Consider the following 23,874-nt stretch of genomic DNA (forward strand, 5'->3'; position numbering starts at 1 on the left):
CCCACGCTCTGCTCCCCAAGGGGGGCTCCTTTAAAGGACATCCACAGGACAGGGGGGTCCCCTTGAGGAACGGGATAAAAGTTTATTGTATGTAAGAACCAAACCCATGAGATATGTACATGTATTTACATGACAAAATGAATAAGCCTAATTATTTACAACAAGGACTGTCCTTCACAAGTCTGTACATCAAGAAGTAATCATGAAAATATATTTACACACAGGATCCAGCAGCTGTGGGCAAGATGGAGATGTAAAAAAACAAAACCAAAGGGTGAGGTGAGGGGCACCATGTAGACTTCGGCAGGGCTGGGTGTGGAGGCCAGTGCTGGCTGGCCCAGACACTGTCCCCACTCTTCAGAGTAGCAGTGTGGACCCCTGGCTTGTTGTGTCCTGAAGAGGTGGGTGGTAGATTTGAGGTGGCTGCTTTTCCTCCTCTTTGTCTCAAAATTGCCGACCCACGGCTGTGCCTTTCTGGGCCATCTCTCCTCCTCCTGACGCTGGGTGCCTGGTCCATTCCCTTGCCCCAGAGCCACTGGTGGGATGCAGGCTGGGAGCTGGGGGGGTTCACAGCTCGCTGAAGCGCACTGCTGGCTCCAGCTTGTGGGACAGGGCAGTGAGCACCTTGTCGAACTTCTCGTAGCGCTCAGCCTGGCTGCTCTCAGCCCCACGGCTGCCCCAGAGCAGCCGCAGCTGGAACTCGGTGCTGAACACTTCCAGCAGCTCTGCTTTGCCCTGGAAACCTGCAAGAGGGAGGGAGAGTCAGTTCCCTGGGATGGCACCCCCTGCACCTGTGGGATGCTCCATCCTGGTGCTGGGGTGTGGCAGAGGGAAAGGGGCTCTGCTGTCCCTGCTGCTTACCCTGCAGCTTCACCTCAGCGTTGGTGTGGTAGAGCCCACCATGGTGGGCCACCATCCGTGCTGCCTCCAGGTGGGCCATGACCACCTCCACGCCGCTGTCAGTGGCCTCCCAGGGCTCGGGGCTTTCCGTGAGAGCCTCATCCCGCTCCAGCAGAGTCACAAGGGGTATGATGTGGGGAAAGGTGGTGTTGGTCAGGGGTGGTCCTTCTGGGGAGAGAGGCACTCTTAGGACCCCCCCATGGCCTCGTGACCTGTGTCCCCCTCCCCATCTCCCTGCAGAGTGCTCATGTGACCAAATGCTGCCGTGACACCAGGCTGCCACCATGCTCCCAGGAGAGGCTTCAAGGCTCAGCTGGACACAGCAGCTGCTGTGTTTGTGCCTGGGGCCATTGCTTGTCCAACAGCAGCTCCTCCCAGCCAGGGTTTTGGCTGTGCTGGGAAGGGAGAGCTGATGGCCATGCTCAGGCTGCATTTCTCAGGGCTGCAATGAGGAGCAGGTTTGCAGACCACAGGGCACCAGGCATTAGAGACACATGGCTTTTCATCTTTCCAACTGGCTGCCCTGTCCCTTGGTTTGGCACTCACTGCCATGTGAGCACAACGGTTTGGCTCAGCTGCTGGTTTTATTCAGTTATGAAATGCTTCCTTGGGAAGGAAGGGGCAAACAAGGCCAGACAGGCTCTGCTGAGTGCTGGTGTGGCTCAGCAGCCAGAGGGTGTCTGGCGCTGGCTGGGACAGGGTCAGAGCTTTCAAACAGTGATGCTGTGCCCAGACAAATGTGGGAAGGAGAAAGCAAGTGAGACAAGGAGAGTTGCTCCTGTTACCTTTCCCTTCATTCAGGCTCTTCAGGAATGGCTTAAGCTTCTTCTCATAGAGGATTGCACCCTCGGTGTGCCGCTGCCTCAGCACCATCCAGGTCTGCTCCAGCCGGGCAATCTGAAAGGAGATGGGGCAGGTAGAAGGTGCTGAGGCAGCACAGCTTCCAGGCACCAGGGAGAACAGCCTGACCCTGGATCCACAGTCCCCAGCCTTGCACACAACAGTGCCTGATGCTCCCCAAAACAGCCTCCTTCACCAGTGCTCATGGCCAGACACGGCACAGCTCTGGCACTGAGGCTGGGCTTAGGATTTCTTCCCCTGCCCGTGCCCCAGGACAGCAACCTCCTGCGTTGCAGCGGCCTTGAAGATGAGATGCAGGGAGGGGGCAACCATTCCACCTCCTTTGTGCAGGCAGGAAGCAAGACTTCCCAGCTGGGCTCGATTTAAAATTGAATTTTAATCTCCTTTCATCTTCCAAAGGGAGCAGTGTGGCCCAGAGATGCTGCTGCCACAGCCTTGAGACTGATTTGTATTGTACCGGAGGGCAGATTCATTTCCTCCCAGGAACACAGCCCAGCACAAAACAAAGGGCCCAACCACCGAAAAACAATTGGATCCTGGCGGGACAAGGCTGTCTGCTCTGTGGAGAGATGGCTCTTCCCCTTCCCTGCCTGCATCCCAGCGGATGTGGCCCCATGCCTCCCACCCGGGGCATTCTCCCCTTTCACCCATCCCAGTGACTCTTGGAGCCTGCAGGACACAGGGAGAGGGATTCACTTTGAGCAAGGGCTGAGCCCAGGACACGAGCACTAAAGGAGTGTCCCCATACCTGTGTCATTTCCAGGGCGCTCATTACAGCTGCAAAGCTGAACATGTTCCCCATGGTGCTCTTCAGCTCAGCAGCCAGCTGGATGGTTTTGTGGAGCAGGGCTGCCCGCTCCTCTGTGCTGCCTGTGCAGCCCAGGATGTCCACAGCGATCATGATGGACATGGTGTGAAACCTGCCAAGGGGGAAGACACAGAGCGGGGTCAGCACAGGGAGGGGGGATGCTCTGGGGGCTTAGACAGGGCTCCTCCTCTCCCCCGGCCCGTGCCAGGCTGGGAGCAGCCAGGGGAGCTGGAGCAGGCCGTGCAGGGCAGCCCAGAGGGCTCACTCTGGCCAGGCTGTGCCGTACCGTTCCAGCAGGTCCAGGCGGAGCTGGTGGCCGTGGGGAAGGGTGAGCAGCTCCATGCCAGAGCTCACCCCCATGAGCCGCTGTATCTCCACTGTCACACCCAATATCCGGGCCACCTGGCAAGGAAGGTGAAAGCTGGTTAGAGCTTTGTTAATTGAGGAGAGGCTGAAGCACCCTCGGCAGCCTCTTGCCCCAGCCCAGCCCCTGCCTGCCCTGGCTGATACACCAGGCAGAGCCCAGCAGGGATGCTCCAATGCTCAAGGGTTGTCTGGTGTTCAGGGATGCACTGATCCCTGCCAGCCCAGATGGATCAGAGGGCAGCAATACCCATCCCTCCCTCCAGGCCCTGGCCATACCAGGCAATCCACTTTGGTGATGTGTTTGGCCAGTGTCTTCACGTCCACCTCTGCCAGCAGCTCTTTGACCTTCTTTAGCACAGTCATCTCCAGAGGTTTGTTGTCTAGGGGGATGAGCAGGGACTGGAAGGCAGCAGGGTTGAAGGAGGAGGTTGTTTCCATGGTGGGGGGCACAAAGCCCTTGAAGTCCAGCTCTGCTTTCAGCCTCTGCCCTGCCTCTGCTTCCCCAGAGCTGTTCTCCACAGTCCCTCTCTGTCCTTCCTCCACCTTTAGCCTCTCCACGTAGCTCTTTGCTGGTGGCTGCCGGGTGTCGTGGGCTGGCCTGTCCCTGCTGATGGGCGAGCTGGGGTGCAGCTGGCAGTAGTGCCCCGTGTCCGGGTCACTGTAGCTGCTCACCGAGGGAGAGGGGGAGGCACGGGCGTACCCATGGCAGGGAGTGGAGTGGGAGCTGTGGGCAGGGTCTGCAAGAGGTTTGCTGCTGTTCCCATGGCACAGCTGGGGCTCGCTGGACCTTCTTATGACCGGGGAGGCTGGGGTGATTCCAGATGCTTGGCAGGCATGTGGCTTTAGCCGTGTGACTGTAGGGAGCAGAGGGGACACTGATCAAAGCCTGAAGATGCACACGCACATAGGGACTGCAGATGCAGCAGCCCAGGACATGGGGCTCAGGGAAAACCCCTCTGCCCAAACAGAACCACCTGATCCCAGGACAGCTGCACAATGATGCAGCCCAGGACTGGCTGAGGTCCTGTCCCTAAGGTCCCCCTATCACAGCAGTGCCAAGTCCAGGCTGATCCACAGCCCCACTGTCCCCAGAGGGATGGAGGGCAATGCCTACCTGTGCTGTAGGCAGGTGATGCTGGGTTCTCAGAGATGGGGGACATGGGGGAGTGCAGGTCTTGGATCTGGTCCACACTGACAGCACAGTTGCGGATGATGTCTCTGTGGTGGGGCATGGACACGCTGGGGAGGGGACAGAGGACACAGGTTAGTCCCTTAAACAGGGCCCAGGCAAGCACAGAGGGGCTGGGATGAGGGTTTGCTGCCCCAACACCTCCCTTGGATCATCACCTCCTTCCACAATTACAAGCCCAGCTGGAGCAGTGAGCAGGCAGTCCCTGCAGCAGCTGGGAGCAGAAGGGGTCACTACCCACTGACCCCCATAAATCAGAGACACACCTGCCTGCAGGGACCCTGGTCCTACAGAGGAGAACAGAGAAATGCAACAGTATGCCATGCCAACTCAAACTGCTTGGGATGGGATGAGCTTGGTCCACTCCAGGGCGCTGTGAGGAAGTGAATCTAGCAAAGAAGTCATGGACAGTTGTTTTCTAGGGTTGTGCTGCAAAGTGGTATCTAACACTGTGTTACTCTATTTCTACCTGGGAGCTGTGTTGGGCTAGTTAGGTGTTGCTCTGACCCAGAGTTTAGGAGAGCTGGAAAGTGCCTGGAAATGGGACTTGGGAAGTTACATAACAAGCAACGAGGTCCTGGGCTGGTGGGGCAGCAAGTCGTGGCCTGGTGCAAACACTGCGTGTCAATGGAGCTGCAAAACCTGCTGAGTGCAGGGAGGGTTGCAAGGAGTAATGGCAGGTAATTCACTGCCCTCCCTGCTGTAGGTGAGGGCTAGGCTGCTGAGATGTGTTTGGTCTTGAGCACTGTGCCTCAGCAGTGGGAGGAGAAAGGGACAGCAGTGGTGGTGATAAGGGATTTGGGGAAAATGTGAGTGATGAGGAAAGACTGATGGATCTGGGCTCTTCTGGAAGTCTGAGTGTTTTCCTTTTCCCAGCCATAACAGTTGGTTGCCTGTTTTCTGCTGGTGCATTCTCACCCTGCCCCTGGGCTCAGAAGGTCAGGGTGGTGAGAAAGCAGCTTGGCTTAAAAACAGGCTGTGTCCTGCTGGAGGCAGGGGTAGATGGGTCTGCCCTTGGCTGCTGCATGTGAGGATGGATATGTGTGTGGCCCTGCCTTCCCTGCAGGGCTCTGGGCAGCCTGAGACGGCCAAAAGTGAGCCATACAAAGGAAGTCTCCTCCTCCACCTCTAGAGAAGCCCAGCTGGCCAAGGTTAATGTGAACAGCTCAGCTTTGTGAAGGCTGTGATCCAGGATCTGTGCAGACTCCATCAGCACAGACCCATCAGTCTCCTCCTGCCCATCAGGCTTTCAGCCCTGCTTGGTAACTCCCTGCAAATGCTGAATGGAAAGGGCTCTGAAACTAAAAGGGCCATTCAAAACCAAACAACAAATGCTGTCTTGGTGTCTGGGAGTGACTCTCCTCTCATGTTTGCCTGGGAAAGCTCAGCTCCATGGCTCTAACAAGCCCTGACATGCTGGTAATCCTGGACTGGGTGATTGTAAAACACTCTCTGGCTTCTGGCCTGAGATGCTAAAGTCATGTCTGCTCGCTGGGTGTCTGCTGTGGTAGCTCAGCATGGCTGGCAGCCAGCCTGGGAGAAAAACCCAGTTCCAGCTGAGTACTGGTTCTTCCACCCCTGACCTCCAACCTCTGCTCTGCACCCAGAGAGCAGGGACTGAGCACACCCTCCCTCATTCCCGAGGCCGATCCTCTGCTCAGCTGAGCTGGGACGACACCACGCACACTCACCTGGTTGGGCAGCCCTCAGCCCTGGTGATCTTGTCTGCGGTCAGACCGTCTGTCATGGTGATGCTCCTCCTCTTGATGTGCCCTTTCTGGCTGGAGGGGCTGTGGGCTCCCCCGTGCTTGCCGTTGGCCAGCCCGTAGCTGGCTTCCAGGTAGCGCAGGGGGAAGGTGCGGTTGATGGGGCAGTAGATGATGGCCCCGCTCTGCTCCGAGATGGCCTTGCGGTTCCCCACGTAGAAGCGCACGAGGGCAGGCACGTGATCAAAGCTCTCCTGCTCAAAGAGGTACTGGACATGGCTGTGGCCATCGCTGGACTTGACCGTCACCTTGTTGATCTTGAAGTGCAGCGGCTCGTTGCGCCAGCGTCACGTCAGCACGTAGTCACCCAGGCTGGTGAGCGAGTCACGGATCAGGAAGTCACCGTTCCTCTGCACAAGGCTCTCAGACACCTGTCGGGGGCACAGGGCACAGCTCAGCCACAGCCAGGCTGGATGGACCACAGGGCAGGAGGGGATGCTCTGCTGGGGTGTTATCTGGGGCGCTGGTTGTTCCCCTTGCCGCCAGCTCTGAGCCACAAGAGGGCATTTGGTGTGGCAAAATCAGGCAGCTCAGAGCTAATGAAGCCCTGGACCAGATGTTTCCCAGGAGGAAAGGCTGGTGGTTCTGTGTGGCCTCCCACAACATTCCAAGTGAAGGGTGCCTGGAGCCACCCCCCTTCCCCATCTCACCTCCCGGGGGATGCGGCCGTGGTACCAAGCATGGCTGCGCAGGTCGGTGCTGCTCAGCTTCAGCTCCTCTTCCAGCTCCTTGTGAAGCTTTTCTGGTGATGAGTCTAGGATGTATTTCTCCTTGGAGAACTGTGCAGGAGAAGAGAGAGTGTCAGGCAGTGCAGCAGTGCAGGGACTGGGGAAGGAAGGGCTGGCAGGATCCCCATGTGGGGACTGTGGCACCTGCCAGGAGCACGACTGTCCCCAGAGGCCAGGTAACTCAGCTGTGTGTGAGGATTACTGCTTGTGGCAAAGGATGTGGTAATGTGCCAGGTCCTGTCACCAGGAGCACTTGGAGGGGCTCCTGGTGGCACATCCCTATCGTGCTTGGCCACCCTGTGCCTGGTGTGCCCATGGTAACTCCTTAAACATCTCTGGGGCTGAGCTGCCATGAGAAGCACTCTTTCAGGAGGAAACCTGCATTATTGCTCCTCCTTTAAATATCTACCACAATTCTTCTTTCAAAGGGTTAACTCACTGTGTTTAGCCTGATGGCAGCATATTTATGTATGTCATAGTAATGACAAATGTAAAGGGAACCTTCTGCGTTGAAATTAGCTTTTAGAAATTAGCTTTCACCAGCACTGGTGCACCTGAGCCGGGAGGATGCAATCTGCCTCCTCCTTTCCCCTGGAGAGATAAGGGATGATGGCTTCATGTGTCTGTTGGCTGGAGCCTGCCTGCCTCCCTCCTTGCCTGCTGCTGGGCCAGTATTCCCAGAGTGCAGCTGCTGGCATGGTGGAGCCAGGGGATGTGAGCACAGGTTTGGGGCTCCTGTGTGCTTCACATGAGGCAGTTCTGTTTGACACAGTGGCTTTGAGGTGATCCTGCTGTGGCACTGACACAGCTGCATGATGGAGCAGGGCCTGGGAGCCAAGGCTCCTGGGTTCCCTCCATATCCCAGATGTGTGGTGTCCTGAGAGGGGGATACGTGTGCCACTGCCATGGACTAAAAGCTTGGGTGGGGCTGCTGGGGTGCCCTGTTCCTCTGCTGCCAGGAGCGAGGGTGGCTGGTGGCCTGGCTCCCCTCTGGTGGCAGTGCAGCTGTAAGGAGGCGGTGAAGTCTGGCCCAGCTCCCAGTGCCTGTTGGGGCAGGATTCTGGTATTGTCTCCCAGAACAGGCATGGGCTTGAAGCCCTGCTGACACTGCTCTGGCCCTGCCAGAGGAGCAGGCTGGCACTCACAGCTGACCTTGTGTGGTTCCCCAGAGCACAGGGGGCTGCAGCCCCACGCCAGCACCTCAGGGACTTGCCTTGGAGCTGACCTCTCTGCCCAGTGCCTCATGCTCTGTGCCTTGTATTGATTCCCTCTGCTCCTCCACTGGTTGTGAGCAAGGGAAAGTGTAGAGAACTGAGCTGCTCTCCTGCCTTTACCCACTGCTCTTGTGGCATTCTTGGGACCCCATGGAGTCCCTCAGCAGGACCCTGACCCCAGGCCTCTCCTTCCCTAGAGGAGATGTTCCATCCCTCCTGGTAGCTGCATTCATTCACCAAACCAGGCAGAGACACTGTCCTGGGGACCCTGCTCCAGCCTAGGGAGATGGAAGGAGGCAGTGGCAAAGGGCCTATGCCCTGGACTGTGCTCTCCAGGGCTTCCCCTCACCAGCCTGGACCTGCCTTTATTCCTCCCTTCCCAACTCCTGTCAAGTCAAAGGTGGTGGGAGAGTGGAAGCAGCCTATGAAAACAGTGTGTATTGAACTCTGACTTGCTCATCCAACCATATTTATTCTCTCTGTGAGAGGGTCCTGTTGTCTGGAGCTGCAGGGATGTGTGGATTGTCCCCCCTGACCGAGGGCTGAGCACTTGCTGCTGCTCTGGGCCCTCCTGCAGACAAAGCCACCCGGTGCTGCTGAGCCCGATTAAAAATAAATGGTGGCTGGCGGATGCTGCAGGGGTCCAGCTGCCTCCTGGGGGGCCCAGGCCGAGCAGATGCTGTTTCCATGGTGACAAATCCATTGCCACGGAGCAGACCTGGCTTGGCCGAGGGGTGCTGGGGGACCCTTGCCTGCAGCACCCTCTCTGTGACACGGCTCCCCCCAAACTCGGGGGCATCAAGGGACCCCCCAGGAACCTCTGCTGTTTGTGCAGGTGAAAGCCATCAGAGCTGAGCTGGGAGCAGTTTGGATTACAGCTCTCCCCCCACCACCCCTGGAGCAGGGATTAGTGCCTGTTCTGCTCAGCATTGTACATCTGGGTTTTCCTCCAAATCCTCCCCATGCAAATGTGCAGGGTAACAAAAACAAGCCCATCTGAGCAGTGCCCGGTGTCTCCAAGCCCAGATTTGGGCAGCAGCTGGCTGGCATCCATGCCAGGAGCCATGAGCTAAGCTAGCAGGAGAGAACAGGAGGTTTGGGAGAGGCAAGGAAGGCTTTGCATCTTGCAGATGGGGGAGGGAGCCTAGTTGTGAGCAGAGGGTGTCAGGAGCCACCTTCTCCAGCCTTGTGGAGGACACTGTCCCTTCAGCTCCTTGTCTGAGTAGTTGATTTGCATGGCCACCAAGAATCCACTGCTTGCAGTGACTGTCAGGCTAAATTGGCTGGGGAGGCAGCATAGGGCTGATCACGGGGAGCCCTTTTCCTTGGTGTGATGTAACTGAGACACGTCCTTATTGTGAGTCTCTCATGCTAATCCAACATGCTGCCAAAATGACCTGTCTGCTCCCCTCTTGTGCGGGAGCTGGGCTCCCCATGAGCTGTGCTGTGCAGGGCCGTGTTTCCTCCTGAGCCCTCCAGCAGCGCTTGAGCTTCCCCTGCTCCATCGGGAGCGTGTCCCCGAGGAGCTGGGCTCACAGCTGCCAGCTGGACAGGTACCAAGATGCTGGCACGGCCTGGCATGGCATGGCCTGGCAGGATGTGAGCGGATGTCTGAGCACCACTGAAATGCCATGCTTGGCGCTTTCACCCGTGCCAAGGGAACATTTCATCATGCACGGCCCTGTGTGAGGCCTTGCACACTCTGGGTTGGGTGTGGGGAAAAGCCTGGACTCCCATTAGCATCCCATGTTCATGCTGGGCTCCAGCATGAAGGACCCCGAGGCATCTTGCAGCCAAACAGGAGAAAATGGGGATTGGAGCGGTTCTCCAAACCAGCCGCACCAGATAAACCAGCTCAAAATGTGCCAGAGATGATGCCAAGCTTTGCTTGAGGAATCCCAAGCAGCAGCCAAGCTGGCTCGGCTGGAGAAAGGAGAGTGCCCCCATGGGCTGTTTCACAGTCCTGGGGCTGGGGAATTCTCTGGAGCAGCCATGCAATGGGGAAGCTGCCATGAGAAGGCAATTCCTGAGGCTCTCCATCCCTGCCTGCTTCCCTGACACGCTGTGCTGCTTTCTTGATGGAGGACGTGCTTCCAGCTGAGTGGCAAGGACTGGAGCTGGTAGTGGAAGGGCAAGAGCTGCAGGGATGGAGGGTGCTGATGCCTGTGGTGTGTATAAAACCAGCAGCTGTCACTCTGCCTGCTCTAAGGAGAGCTTCAAAGGCTGGCATTTGGCTTTCTATGCTTGCAGAGGTAATCTTATGAAACTGGAGTGATTTCCATTCTGCTTTCCTGCTCTTCCCTCCCAACCTGGAGGAGTTGCAGATGAGGATGAAGTCAGCTTGGAGAGCAAGGTGTACTCACACCCCACCCTGCTGATAACATCTGACTAACCCCAAGGCACCAAGCACATCTGTTCTCCCTCCTGCTCATGCTGCCTACCCTGTGCTGGGACCCTGGCTAGGGAAATCCCAGCTCCTTCTGGAGTTCTCCACCCCTGCTCTGGCTGCTGGAGCAGCTCTGGAGCCTGGGAAGCAGAACTGTGAGGGAATGGAGTAACAAGCCATTGGGAATAGGTGTCTGGGGAAAGCCACAGACTTGCATGAGGGGTCTTCTCTGCCTCCTCCACACCTGGCAATGGGCTAGTTCAGTGATGTGTTTTGGAGCAAACATCCTTGCATCATCATGGCAAACCCAAGAACCATTCTGCCTGCCTGATGCAGGGCTGCTGCACTTACCAGTCCAGCCACCACCCAAAAATGATTACTCCACCCTGCCTGACCATGAGAAAATCCCACCACAAACAATGCCCAGGTTGTTATGGGCTTGCTCTCAGTTTGCATGTCCTGCTGTGAGCCAGTCTGTCCTGCTGATCTTGATATCCATATGGAAAAGAAAACCCTTGTTCCTCTGTTCTCTCTTGCAATGAGACTAGGAACCTAAATGGCCTCTGAGAAGGCATCTGCCTACCCCATAGGTGACCGAAGGCATCTCTTGGTTATGTCACATCTCCATCAGTCCCCACTGAAGGCAGATCTTGGCTCAAGATCTTTGTTCTGGAGTTCAAAGCCCTGCCTAGGACTGGTCCTGGCTACCCTCATGGTCTCCTCTCTCCTTGCCTGTGCTCCTTTGTGGCAGCTCTGGAGCAATTCTATCTTGCTGGCAGGGGTGGGGTGCAGCTGGGGTTGATGGCCGGGAACATCTGGGTGCTCCAAGGTGGGACAAGCACCCCAGGTTGTGTGGCAGGGTGGTGGAGTATGCTGCTACTGCTACCCTGGGGGAGCAGGTCTCCAATGCAGTGATGGTGTGTGTGTGTATACACACATTTCCATCCATCTATATTTTACTTATCTCACTCCAAGACGGCGGCAGCGGCTGCTGCTGCATCCCTTTTCGGAGCTGCTATTGGCCAGAGATGATGTCAGTGCTTCCCAGGCTGGGTGCACCGCCATTGGCGGTGAGCAGGGATGCGGCTGTCAGCTGGAAGTGCTCCAGTCATTCATGGGGACTTCAGTGTGTGTTTGCTGGGCACGCTTGGACACAAATAGATGGTGAAAGATCTGGCAGAGCCAGGTGAGCACTTAGGGCTTCACTTTTAACTCTTTCTGGGGTTGGGATGGAGTGCCCTTCATCCCTTCTCACATCCCTGCACGAGAGCCAGATGCTCACCTGTCCCTCCCTTGTTGTGGCAGCAGCTGGCTGAAAGCACCCGCTCACCCCCTGCAATGTGCAGCCCAAGGGCACGTCCCCGTGCTGCTCAGTGGCCTTTGGACAAGTGGAAAAAGCTCTGCTGCTTTTCCCTCTTCACCCCCACCAGCAATCAAAATCCCTGGCTTTGCGCTGAGATCAGCCGCAATCATGACAAGACTTGAAATGCTGCTCCTGGGCTCCGTCTTACTCAGAATAATCTCTAAAGCTCAGCACCTACCTCGCTCAGCAGGAGTATGAATAACACTGCCAGCTCTCTTGGCTGCCGGCTCCCTTCTAACTTGCAGCATACTACAGCTCGTGCTTCAGACCAGAGCCTGCTTGTCTCCTGCAGTCCTAAACACCTTTGCTCTCAAACTCAGTAAATGAGGGAACCAATTCCCACCACCGTGTCCCCCTTGTGCAAATGCCAGAGTCCAAAAATAGGACACCTAGACTTGTGCCCAGACAGTGGCAGTGCTGGAACCACCACAGGACAGGTGACAGATGGATCCCAGCTTTCTCCCACCAGTCAGACCTGTGCAGTGCAGCACAGAGATGGAGACCCGGGCCAAAAAGCTGAGTGTTCATCTGGGCTCGATCTCCCTCCTGTGCTCAGTGATGCTCCGGGCACATGCCACCTTTGGGGGATGCTAAATGCTCCCCTTCATGAGGTCTGCTGCAGGTGCGGGCTGCCTGCAGACACTTTTCTGCCTGTCAAAGCGCTGGTCTGGCTCTGCTGGTGGCTTTGGCTGCTCGGTCCTGGCTGCAGGGGGGCCGAGCTCTGCCCCCCAAAACCGGCGCTCGGCTCACCCCGCGCTCGCTGCCCGCAGCAGCTTCGTGTGAGCGGGGGCACCGCAGGGCTCCCCGGGGAGGCTCCCTCGCTCTCCCGCGGGTCCAAGCAGCCCCCGGCGGGTGCGTGGCCGGGGATCCCCCGCAAGCTTCCCCTCCCCGTGCCCCCGCCGCCTTTCCCACGCGTGCGGCTGCCCGGCGGCACCGCGCCGAGCGCAGGGCAGCAGCCGGCGCGCTCCCCCCGGTGCGCTCCCTCCGCCGCCCCCGCTCACCTGCACCTGCATGAAGGAGCCGCGGTAGAAGCAGCAGGCGGCCGCGGACAGGGCGCTCCACAGGCTGCACCGCTCCGTCATGGCGCGGCGCGCCCGGCGGGGGCTGCCCCGGCCCGGGCTGCACCGCCGCTGCCTCCGCCGCCGCCGCCGGGCTTCAATTTCAGCCGCTTCCCCGATTACCTCATCCCTTGTCGGCTGCGAGGGGCGGGCACGGAGCGGCGGCTCCGCCCCGGCCCGCCCCTGGGGGCCGCCCCGGCTCCGGGGAACCGAGAAGCGGCACCTCGGGGGGAAGCGGGACCCCGGCTGTCCGCGCCCTGCCGGGGAACCGGGAACCGGCTCCTCCGAGGGGAACCCACGCTGCCATGGCACACAGGGAGCCGGCATCCCTGAGGGGATCGGGCACCCCCGCTGCCTGTGCTCTGAGGGGAACGGGAACCGGCTCCTCCGAGAGGAACCGGCACTCCCATGTCGCAAAGGGAACAGGCATCCCTGAGGGGATCGGGCACCCCTGAAGGGAACCGGCAATCCTATGTTGCAAAGGGAAGCAGCATCGCTCAGGGCATCAGGCGCCCCGGCTGCCTGTGCCTTGAAGGGAACCGGCACCTCTGAGGGCATCGGGCATCCCCGAAGGGAACCGGCACCCCGGTTACCGTGTCCTGAGTGGGACTGGTTCCTCTGAGGTGACTCAGCTCCTCTGAGGGGATCAGACACCCTGAGGGGACCCAGCACCCCTTTTCTGCCTGCTCTCCCAAGTGATGCCTGTGGGTCAGGGGCAGCCTTGTGCCCTATTGCCCATCCTGTCTTCCTTCACTCCTACATGGTGATACCTTTCTGGGAGATACACCAGTGCCCACCTCACATGGCGGGGAGCCAGCTGCCTGTTTCCTGTGTAGGCTGTCTCTGACTTGTGTTTAATTAAGGCTCTGCTTCGGTTTAATTAAGGCCACAGTATCACGTATGGGATGTGCAAGGCAGCACTGATGACTCAAAGCATTGCTCTAGCTTTGACTCTTGAATAAATCCCCCAAACCCTGCCTGAACCCACTGCAGGGAGCTGTGCTGGAGACAGGCAGGGGCTCCCTCAGCCCTGGCAGTGACAGGGACCTACACCTTGCTGTTCTCCCTCCACATCTGTCCTGCACTGCATGGCCTGGATTTGGCTGTGCTTCAGTAACTGGGGGCTTCACCCTCCCATCTGCAAAGCGTGTCCTGGCCCAAGGAGGAGCCCCACGCCTCCCAGGCAACACTGTGACCTCGGAGAGGTATTCCTGCTGCCACCGACCACAGAACCCTGCAGCCTTGCTGCTAATTAATTCAAACGAGCCCCTCACATCACCAGGCAAGGAGACAGCATCTGAGGCTGATGAGATACAGGTCCCTGCTTGAGCAAGCAGCCCTTCTGCGCAGAACAAAGAGCTCAGAGGCGCTGGCCGGGCTCTCACTCTGCCCCTGGATTTGCAGGGGAGAGAGGAGACAGGAGAGCAGCACGGCTGAACAGCAGGACAGGGCTGAGGCATGGGAGAACTGGTGGCAGCACACAGCCTGGGGGCAGGGAACATGGGGCAGCAGGTCCCACGCGGGTCCCACGGGTGCCTGCAGCCCCACCAGCATGGGCAGGGACTCTCCTCCTCGCCTCCTGCCTGGGGACAGAGCAGATGGCACTGTGCAGGGACATGCTGCTCCAAAAAGATGCAATAGTGAATCATCCTCCTGCCAGGGCTTCTCCCCTGCGATGGAGCTTCTCCCCATGAGGAGGAGGTGCAGGGTGAAGTCCTCCAGCTGTGACTGTGCTGCCCCTCCTCACAGGGAAGCTGAAAATCCCTGACTGAGCTCTCACAGGACATGTGACAGCTTTACTGCTTGCTGCTCTCCTGACGGGTAACATCTTTCTGCAGCTCCTTCACCTGCACAAAGGGCAAAGCTGGGGTGGCTGGGATGTTGAAAGAGAGAGCTGGGTGTGCAGATCCCCAGGCAGCTTGGAAATAGCAGCCCTTAGGCTATTATTAAAGCACATTAATTACCAAGTGCTTATTGATCCTGGCTTTCCAACCCTCTCTAGCTCCCGGTTACACGTCCAATCAGGCCAGGCTTGGTGATAGGAGCACCAGCCCTGGCCGTTTTGCAGCTGAAGCTCAAGGGCTGATGTTTGGCAGATCCTTGGTGCCCACCTGGACACAGACCTGATTGTCAGCTTTTGCTCATGGGGGTTTTGCAACACATCCTCTCCCTCTTTCTGACCCTCTCCTTCACCGGCTCTTTTCTTCCTGTCTTTCCTTTGCTCACCCCTCACCAGTGTTTCCCCTCTGCTTGTTTCCCTCCCAGCTACACCAACACCAGTGGCAGATCCCAGCCCCATCCTCCCTTGCCCCAAAGGCAGGCACAGCAGGATCTGGGGCTGAACACTGCTGGGTGCTGAGCACCCTGCAGCTGCACGGGCTGGCAGCCAGGCACAGCGCTGCAATCAGCTGGAGTGTCCCTGTCATCCCGGTCACTCACACTCTGGATAATTACTGACTTGACTAAAATAGCTGCTGTCACTGCAGCCATCAGTTGCTGCTCTGACCAAAGGGAAGTGGTGTATAAATCACAGCCCGTGGGCTGTTTCTGGACACCACAGGGATGGATGAGAAATAAAGGCCAGATAGCTCAGGTCTGGGATCTGACTGGATGGTAGGAAATTCTCCTGGCTCACCAGAAAGTATTTGATCCCAAAGGCAGAGCCACATCCATTGCTCCCCACCTGCATTGTTTCAGTCTATTAAATCATGAGCCATAAAATGTGTCCATCTCTGGGTGCACACACTGACAATGCCAGGGAAAACACCCCCAATTATTCTGTTCCTCCCCTCACCCCCTCCTTGCCCTCACAGGACTTGCCTGTGTGAGCAGGAGTTTCTCTGCATATTCTGAGGTCCCCATACCAGGGCCCTGCCCTGCAGAGGCCAGTGTATTGGCTTTGCAGGGGAAAATGAACTACATCACAGCCAGACCCAATACGCCCAGTCAGAGCTTTGTTGTCCTGGCACAGGTCCCATTCCAGCCCTGTGAGCTCCCATTCTGCCAGTCCCACATGGCTTAAGGGCACAGAGAGAAGAGCATCCCACCCGCAGGGTCACTCTGCTACACAACAAAAACCTCATCTGACCCCACTGCCCAGAGGCTGCCAGTGCCAGGCTCGACATGTGGGGTCCTCATTAGCCCCAGGGATGGATGTGCAGGGACGTGACCCCTGTTGGAAGCAGCAGATGAGCTCAGGGTCCAGCCAGCTCTCTCCCAAGTTTGCCAGTTGGTGCTGCCACATGGGGTTCCCACATTTCCATGTCTGGCTACAGCCACCACCAGGAGCCCCAAGTCCAAAAAAATGAAGGTGCAGGGGCTCTGTGCTAATGAGACCACCCAAGCTGGGCACCCCAAGTCACTTCTCAAGAACCCCATCTGCCCAGTGGCAGACTAGATTAGATCCCCACTGGGCAACTGGACTCAGGAAGCTCCAACTCTCCTTAAACAAACACCCCAAAGGCCATGCCATGGAAGTGCCCACCCTGCCACTTCAGGGGGTTTCAATGCTTTGTGCCCAAACTTCACAGCACCCCTGCCACCACTCCTCTGTGCCTGCCCCACCGTGCCAGCAGCCTCCTGCAAAAGGGCCGCTCTCCTCCAGAGCCGGGCGCCTCACTAATGAATTTCTGGCCAGACATGAAGAGTCCTCAGGAATGTTAATAGTTTGCTGGAGGATAAGCAAAAGATTTGGAGAGATTTACACCAACTTTCATGTGACAGCCACGAAAGTGGCTCAAACCCTTCCGTTTCTTTACGTGGGGGCGGAGGGAGGAGGCTGCGTCTGTGGGCGTTCACAAGGATCTGGGAACATGAAACGCAAGCAGCTCCTGTGGGAACAGCACTGGGGCGACCACGTAGGGTTTGTGTCTCCTCTGTCTTCCCCGGCCTTGCCAGAAATATCTTCCAGGGGCAAAGAGAGAGCCCAGATGGGAGGAGGGGTGCAGAACTGAGCAGCTTGCTGGTGTAAGGCCTGGGCAGTTCCAGGGCCACCATCCCCTCTCCACCCCTGGCACCCAGCTGGGACAGGATGTGATCACACTTTGTGTCTTACCTTCACGTATTCACTGCCAGACTCCAGGCCATCGTGGTGGCTAAAAGGAAGAGGAACAATAAAAATACATAAGAAAGGGCAGTAAGTTGTGACATGCAGGTCGAAGGCAGTGGTGGCACAGCTGGGGGAGCTGGGGTCTGTGCCCCTTGTCTTGCCACGGTGCCAAGAGCATGGCCATGGTTTTGGGAGAGGCTCCCAGGGCCCCAGCACTGTTCCTGCCTGCTCTGTGCCCACTCTCAGCACAGGGCTTATCCTCCCTAATGCGATCAGGGGAGAATGAAGCCTTTTTAGAGGATCTCGCCCCAAATCGGCTTGGGACCGTGTGAGCTGAACCAGGGAGACTCAGCAGCCAGGCTGGGGTCCCCGCAGGTCACAGTGCTGGGGGATCCATGGCCAGGTAGGGGGCCCTGTGTCCTGGCAGAACTGCATTCCCAGTAGGCAGATGTTGGGACACACCGCCCAGACAAGCATTTTTGACTTTATGGCTTTGTACAGAATTCAAACTCCCACCAAAGCTAGGTCTGAACTGTGATGTCCTGACTGGGACTGCTTTTCATGCTCTTATAGGTCCAGATAGGTGTCCATATGGAAGGGTCCCAGGGGAACAGAGAGTTCAAAAGGAGAGAGGCTCTAACAGCCTGAGCTGGGATGTGCTACCTTGAGGTCTCACCTTTCGGAATAAAATACAAAAATCCAGATGTCTTTAACCAGAATGCAGAACCTGTTGCCTCCCCAGTGCCAAGCTTCAGAATGGACATCCTGCTGTTTGCCAAGGTTGCTCACCTGGGCACAAGGCAGCAGCAGGGGCCTGGGGATGGCAGGCTGCCACACCAGGACAGGCAGCTGCAACTAAGGAATAACCAAATCCAAGGTCATCATAGACCTGGGATGTCCCTTCCTGGCAGGAAGGATCACATACGTCAGACACATACGGGAAACTGCTGAGGGTCTTGCACACAACTTCTCTCCGAGACCCACACTGGGAGCAGCCCTGGGGAGCCAAATTCCTCTCTGTGGGCTCTCTCCAGGTGGAAGGTGGTGCCTGGTGGCCTCCCCAAAGGGAAGCAGGGACAGCAGAGGCAACCACTGCCAGACATTTTTCCACTGGACATTGCCCACGGCATTACAGCGGGCTGTGACAGAGTCTACATCAGCCCCTTGTAGTGTCCAACCATCCAGAAGACAATTCCCACTTCTGGAACCCTTGGAAGTCTTTAAAAAATGTGTGGATGGGCACCTCGTGCCTCAGTTTCCCCCTCTGTAGAGCTACCTCCAGGGAGGTTTTGGCTGCCAGAGGGGTCTGCAGGGAGTGTCAGGCAGTGCCTGTGGGAGCAGCGTTTCCCCTGCCTCGAACACGGCATTTAAGGACACGGCTCACTGGTGAACACAGCACGGCCGGGTTGACTTTTGGACTCAATCTCCGTGGTATTTTCCAACCTTAGCGATTCTGTGATTCCCCAAGCCCACACTGCAGACCACATCCCTTGGTGTCCTGCTTGGGAGGGGGGAAAAAGGGGCTGGAAATCAAGCCCGCACTTTTTTGGAAGTGAAGAAAATAGCAGAGCATTTGGGAGCGGGGATGGATGCAGACTCCCCCGGGCAGCTGCGGGCTGCCTGCCCACCCCGGCGCTGCCTCTCCAGCCTGTTTGCCCTTCACACGCTGCAGAGCTGCCTGGTGCTGCGAGAGCCGTGAGAAAAACCGGCAGGAGGACGGGGGGCCTCTGGGCAGGAAGTCGGGAGCATGGGAGCAGCTGGGAGACGCTGGAGAGCCCGGGCAGGAGAGGCCCCTGCGCCGGGGAAGGGCAGCAGCTGGGACCGCAGCCCCCCTGGTTCTGTACATTCCTGGAGGAAACGGCATTTTTGGGGGCAGACGAGAGCCTGGGAGAAATTCCAGGGCTGCCTTTGGAGTGCGGCCGTGGCTGAGCTGCTGAGACCCAGAGCTGCAGCAATGGAACTGGGGAATGGGGGCTTGGTGGGGTGGCTGCTCCCTTTGGGCTCGGGAAGGCATCACCACGACTCTCAGATGCGCCAAGCTCCGGGCTGGCTGCTGGGAACAGGCTGGATCCTGTGAGTCCAGCCCTGGTTTGAAGCCTGAGCTCTGCTTTCCTTGGACACTGGTGCAGGCTGTACCCCAGGGGAACCAAATTTGGGCACTGTGCCTCAGTTTCCCCCTCTGTGGAGCTGCCTCTAGGGAGGTTTTGGCTGGCAGTGCAGGGAGTGTCAGGCAGTGCCTGCGGGAAGCAGCGTTTCCCCTGCCCTGTGCACGGCCACGCACGGGGAAACCGAGTCACGTCCGCCCTGGGAGCTGCCAGCGGCCACCTCCCGTTAGTCAGCGTGTCCCTGCCGGAGTCACGGCCACCGCCTCGCTCGGAGCACTCCACGGGCTGCCTGCCACTCCCCGTCCCACAGCAGCACAGCTCCCCCCCTCACAGGCCTGATTCTGGGAAAGCCCTCTGCGCAGGAGCATCCTCACCCACCCTCTTCTGGGGACTGTCCTCACCAGAAATACTCTGGGGGGACAGGTGGAAATGTGCTCCAGGGCCATATTTGTTTCCCCCCCCAGGGAAAATGCTGCTGGCATGGCCTGGCAGGAACAGACTGTCCCCAAGCCCAGGGATGTGCCTGCACAGGAGGAAGGGCTGGGGCGCAGCTTTATCCCGGTCCCACTTCCTCCCCCCCGCCCCACAGCAGGGCCTGGCCTTGGGATGGCTCTGGCACACGGCTGCTCCCTGAGCCAGGGGCTGTGGCAGGGGCTCCTGGTTAGAGTGTGGAGCAGCAGAAATAATCCTGATGCCAAGACCTGCTGTGGTCACCCTCGTGCCTCAGTTTCCCTGGCAAGCAGCAAGGCCACACCCGTCATCGGGGAAGCCCCACAGAATGCAAAAATGCATCTGGTCCCCAATTTTTTGGAACCCATTCCCCAGATTCAAGACACCCACGTGACCCACCCATGTCCCACTGCTGCTTGGCTCCCAGCCACACTGGCTTGGGATCTAAGGAATTTCTGGGAGACACAAGGTCTGGGTGAGCCCTCTGCAGCCTCCTTGGGGACTCTCTGGCACTCTGTGCCCACCGAAGGATGCGGCAGCGCCAGCTGCCCCCCAAACCTCCGAGCCCCTGGCCGCAGCCCCTGGTGCGGTTCCAGCAGCTCTTTCCCAGAGCAAACACCACCTCGGGCTGGGGGCCTCGGCACCCGAGCAGGGCTCAGCTCCGGTATCTGCCTCCAAGTTTTGTGCCCGCCCCAAGCAAAGCCCTTCGCAGCCTCTCCCTCCCCATCCCCTCCGCTGTGCCGGGGTGCGAGGGGTGGCCGGGTGGCCAGGACCCCTTACCTGCCCTGTCCCAGGGTGGGAAACCTCCTGCCCAGCGCTGTCATCGGCCCTGGGGATGCAGCAAGCGCCGTGCCCGGGGATGGGGAGCGGCTCTCCCGCGCTCTCCCGCCTCGCACTGAGCGCCGCGACTTCGGGGCGCGCAAGGCGGTGGCGGACCCTCCTCCTTCCCGTCCCGGCCCTCCTCCGGCCCACCCTTCGGGCCAACAGGAATGTCTGGTCGGCTCCCACCGCCGGATTTCTCCTCCTCACCCCGCTGCCGGGACCACCCGGAGCTCCGGAACGCTCAGTGTCAGGAAAAGGAGCCCCCGGCCCTGGGGCGGTGCAGGGGAAGCAGGGACATCAGGGGCCACTGGAGTGCACAGAGAGGAGAGTCAGGCCAGGGAAAGAGGGAGAAATGTTTTCGGGAGAAATTTGGAGTCGCCTTTGCCTGTGTCCCCCAGTCCCGCACACCCTGCTGGGCTGGGGTCGCAATTGGCCCCTTATGCCCAGAGATGCCCCGGGGCTGGGAGATAAAAATCCCTCTGACTGATTCTGCGGTCAAAACCTCAAAAAAATCCATCCGTCATCTCAGAGGGCTGAACCTCCAAATTCCCCCGGAGGGGGAGATTGTGCCTGGAGTGGGGGATTTGTGCCCAGAGTGGGGGTTTACTGATGAAATGGGGACGGAGTGTCTGGTTTCAGGATTTGCCCCCGTGCCTTGGGGAAGGCAATGCTGCTCGGCAGAGGGGGAGAGGACAGAGGTGGTGGAAAAGAGGAGAGTGAGAGGAGGAGGAGGCTGTAACAGTGCTGGTGTGAGCTCTCCGCAGCAGCACATCCCGGTGCTGGAACGCGGCCGCCGCAGGACAAAGAGATGCCTGGTGCAGAGCGGGGCTGCGAGATGTTTCCACCCCGTCCGGAAACAGGAGGGAGCAGAAATCCCACAGGAAACCTCGTTCCCATGGAGCCGCTGACCTGAGCACGCTCCAGCTGTGCTGTCCCACCGGCCAGGTGCATCCCGCTGGCACTGTGGGCACGGGGGGACATTGCAGTGACCCTGGCTTGTCCCAGCCCCCTCCTCTTGCACTGGAGGGGCAAAAGGGGGGTCTTAGCAGAAGGCAGAGCAAACCCCAAGGGCTATACCTGTCTGGGGAGATCTTGTCAGGATGCTCTTGTCCCTTTTCCAGCAGATCCCCATCACTGGTCTCTGCTCCAGCTGCTGTGTCAGAGCTTGTGGTTTGGCTGGGGTTTGGAGCCAGGCTGGAGCTCGATGCCTCTGTCCTAGGGCAGGAGACATTTCCCACAGGCTCCTGGTCTCTCCTGGCCATTGCTGCCCCCATGGTGTCCCCAGGTTCAGCTTTTTCCTCCTCCTGCTCTGCTTCTCCAGCAGCGGAGGGTGAGTCTGTGCCAGGGTCAGGGGTGCTGGACATCTCAGGGCACTTGAGGCTTGAGGGGACCAGGGCTGTCTGGGGGGTTTTGTTGTTGGGAGTCCCTTTCTCCCAGCAGTTCTGGCTACTTTTGTCTTTGCCCAGGCTCTTCCCTGCCTTGCCCAGGTTGACCCTGGGCATGGTGCCCATGTGGGAGTACATGTTCGATGACTGGGCATAGGGGCCAGGGCTCTTGGGCACGGTGTTGAGATCATCCTGGGTGCTGTCAAAGGGCTCTCCCAGGAAGCCATGGGGAGGTGGGAGATGATGTCTGAGACTGTCAGGAGAGCTGGGGTCCACAGAGGCGCGCCGGAAGGTGAAGGAGCGGGGGATGCTGCTCAGGCTCCCGAAGCCTTTGAACTTGAAAAACTCTGGCAAGGAGAAAAGAATGATGAGTGTGGGGTTACTGCTGGCACAGTGTGATGATGGGGGGTCCCAGAGCCCCTGGTCCTGTGTTGGGGTGGGCATGGGGCCTATGCAGCCTTGTGTTACACCCACATCTGCAGGCCCAGCTCGGCATGGCATCCCTCTGCTCTGAGGTGTGTAAGATGCTGCTTGAGGCATCTCTGTTGGGAACCTGGGAACTTTGCCCTGGTCCCTCGGGGAGCAGAAGGTCTCCTGTGCCTGGCAAATCTAGCAGCTGCATCTTCCCACCACAGCTGAGGGGTGGAGGAAACACCCAACCCCGTGAGCAGGCAACTCTAGAAATGATTTCTGCCTGCCTACTTCCTCCAGGGGGCTCTGGGAGGGCTGTGCCCATCCCCACAGCCTCAGGGCAGCCCTGCAGGATGCAAGAATGGGACACCCGGCATCTCCCCAGGGAATGGGGGTCCTGCATAGCCTGACCTGCCCACATGTGCATGTCTCGCCAGCACGGTGGAGCAGGAACCAGCCACGGGCCGGAGCTGCTGCGGGCGGGAGATAACCTCCCCACTTCCTCACCCAGCCCCTCGCCTGCTCCAGCTGCCACCTGCAAGTACTGAGCACGAACATGTTCACCAGAGAAGTATTTATAACTCCGGGGGGCGGCTTTGCATTTCACACCTCAGCCCCAGCTCAGCTCCGAGTGTCTGGATGGTGCCGGTGTCAGCACTTGGGCACTCGGGGTGAGCGAGCCTGTGGCTGCAGTGCTGCTGAGCAGCGCTTCCCTGGGTGCCTCCGGGGCTTTTGCAATGTTGTTGTTGCCCTGGGGCTCTGTGAAGCACGGCGGATTTGCCGCGGCCGGAAGCGACACATTGCAGAGGTGCTGAGCAAGGACCGGGGTGTCCCAGGCTGCTCAGCCCTTGGATTTCCACATTGCAGAGGTGCTGAGCAAGGACCCCGGTGTCCCAGGCTGCTCAGCTCTTGATCTCACCTCCACTCTCCACCCATGGGCTCTGCAGGGCATCCCTGCAGCTGGACAGGGGGCTGCATCCCAAAAGCCCCTCTGCGAGGCAGGAACATCATGGCCTGAGTGCAGTTAAAGGCAAAACTACTTTGTGCTAAGCATCCCCTTGGAGTCCAAGCATCTTCTGCTACCTGCTGCTCCTGGGGCTGCTGACAGGTGGGAAAGGCAGCGCTGGGGATTTTCCCCATTTCCCCAGCACTCCACCACAAAGGAAAATCCCAGCTGGGATGGGGCCGTGTGTTTGGCCAGTGCAGGGGTCCCGGGGGAGGGGAGGGACTGGCCCCCCTCTGGCGCCAGCCCCGCGGCAGGAATGCAAGAGAGCACAGCCAGTGCTGGGAATGGGGTGAAGGCCACTGCAGCCTCCCCCCGGGGCTCGGGGGAAAGCTGAGGTCTGTGCTGAGGTCTGTGAGAAAGTGCAGAGCTCACTCCCGGTGGGTATCAAGCACTTCCTCCCTGAAGAGCCAGTGGGAATCCATTCCCAGGCTCCCTCCCCGGCTCCTCTGTGTCACCCCAATCCCTGTGCTGCAGGAGCACCCTGGGGTGAGGCTCCTAGCCACCCCTGGCCCCCAGCACCAGCTTGTACCCAAGCCATGCACCCTGAAGGGTGTGATTTAAGGAGTGAAGACCCCCAAACCCTGCTGTGCATCCCTCTAGTCACATCCCAGCATCCAGCACAGGGCTGGGCTGCAGCAAAGTGGTCCCAGTCCCAGCACCCAGCTCCTGAGCCAGCACCCAGTCCTGGGGATGGAAAGCTCCAAAGCCCCTCACCCCAACAAGCTTCCTAACGAGAGCAGAGCCTGTCACAGCTCCAAACATCCCTGGATGGGATGACTCCGTCCCTGGATGGGATGACCCAGGGAGCGTGTGAGCACACACTCAACACCAACTCACACACATCCTCCTACCCACCGAGATGTCCAGGTGAGCACCCCATTGCCCACCCTCCCTGTCCCGTGGTCACTTACTGAATTTCTTGAAGCCCCGTTGTTTCTGGCCCTCGGCCATGGCCGCGCTGCTCGGAGGCCGCGGGGACCGAGAGGGACAAGTCTGTAACTGTGAAGC

The 23,874-nt window shown here is 58.7% G+C and overlaps 1 protein-coding gene across 1 annotated transcript; it reads right to left on the bottom strand.

Moving 5' to 3' along the window:
- Nucleotides 1–57: 57 nt before the first annotated feature.
- Nucleotides 58–23,843, bottom strand: SH2D3C (SH2 domain containing 3C). Its single transcript, XM_030961250.1, is given in 12 exon segments — nucleotides 58–743; nucleotides 862–1,068; nucleotides 1,686–1,797; nucleotides 2,510–2,681; nucleotides 2,856–2,971; nucleotides 3,212–3,789; nucleotides 4,050–4,174; nucleotides 5,816–6,261; nucleotides 6,541–6,669; nucleotides 16,694–16,733; nucleotides 21,142–21,796; nucleotides 23,778–23,843. Coding segments are annotated over 12 exon segments (2,796 nt in total). The 5' UTR covers nucleotides 23,818–23,843; the 3' UTR covers nucleotides 58–567.
- Nucleotides 23,844–23,874: the final 31 nt, after the last annotated feature.

This window comes from Camarhynchus parvulus, chromosome 17 (assembly GCF_901933205.1).
Source record: "Camarhynchus parvulus chromosome 17, STF_HiC, whole genome shotgun sequence".
Taxonomy (NCBI): Eukaryota; Metazoa; Chordata; class Aves; order Passeriformes; family Thraupidae; genus Camarhynchus; species Camarhynchus parvulus.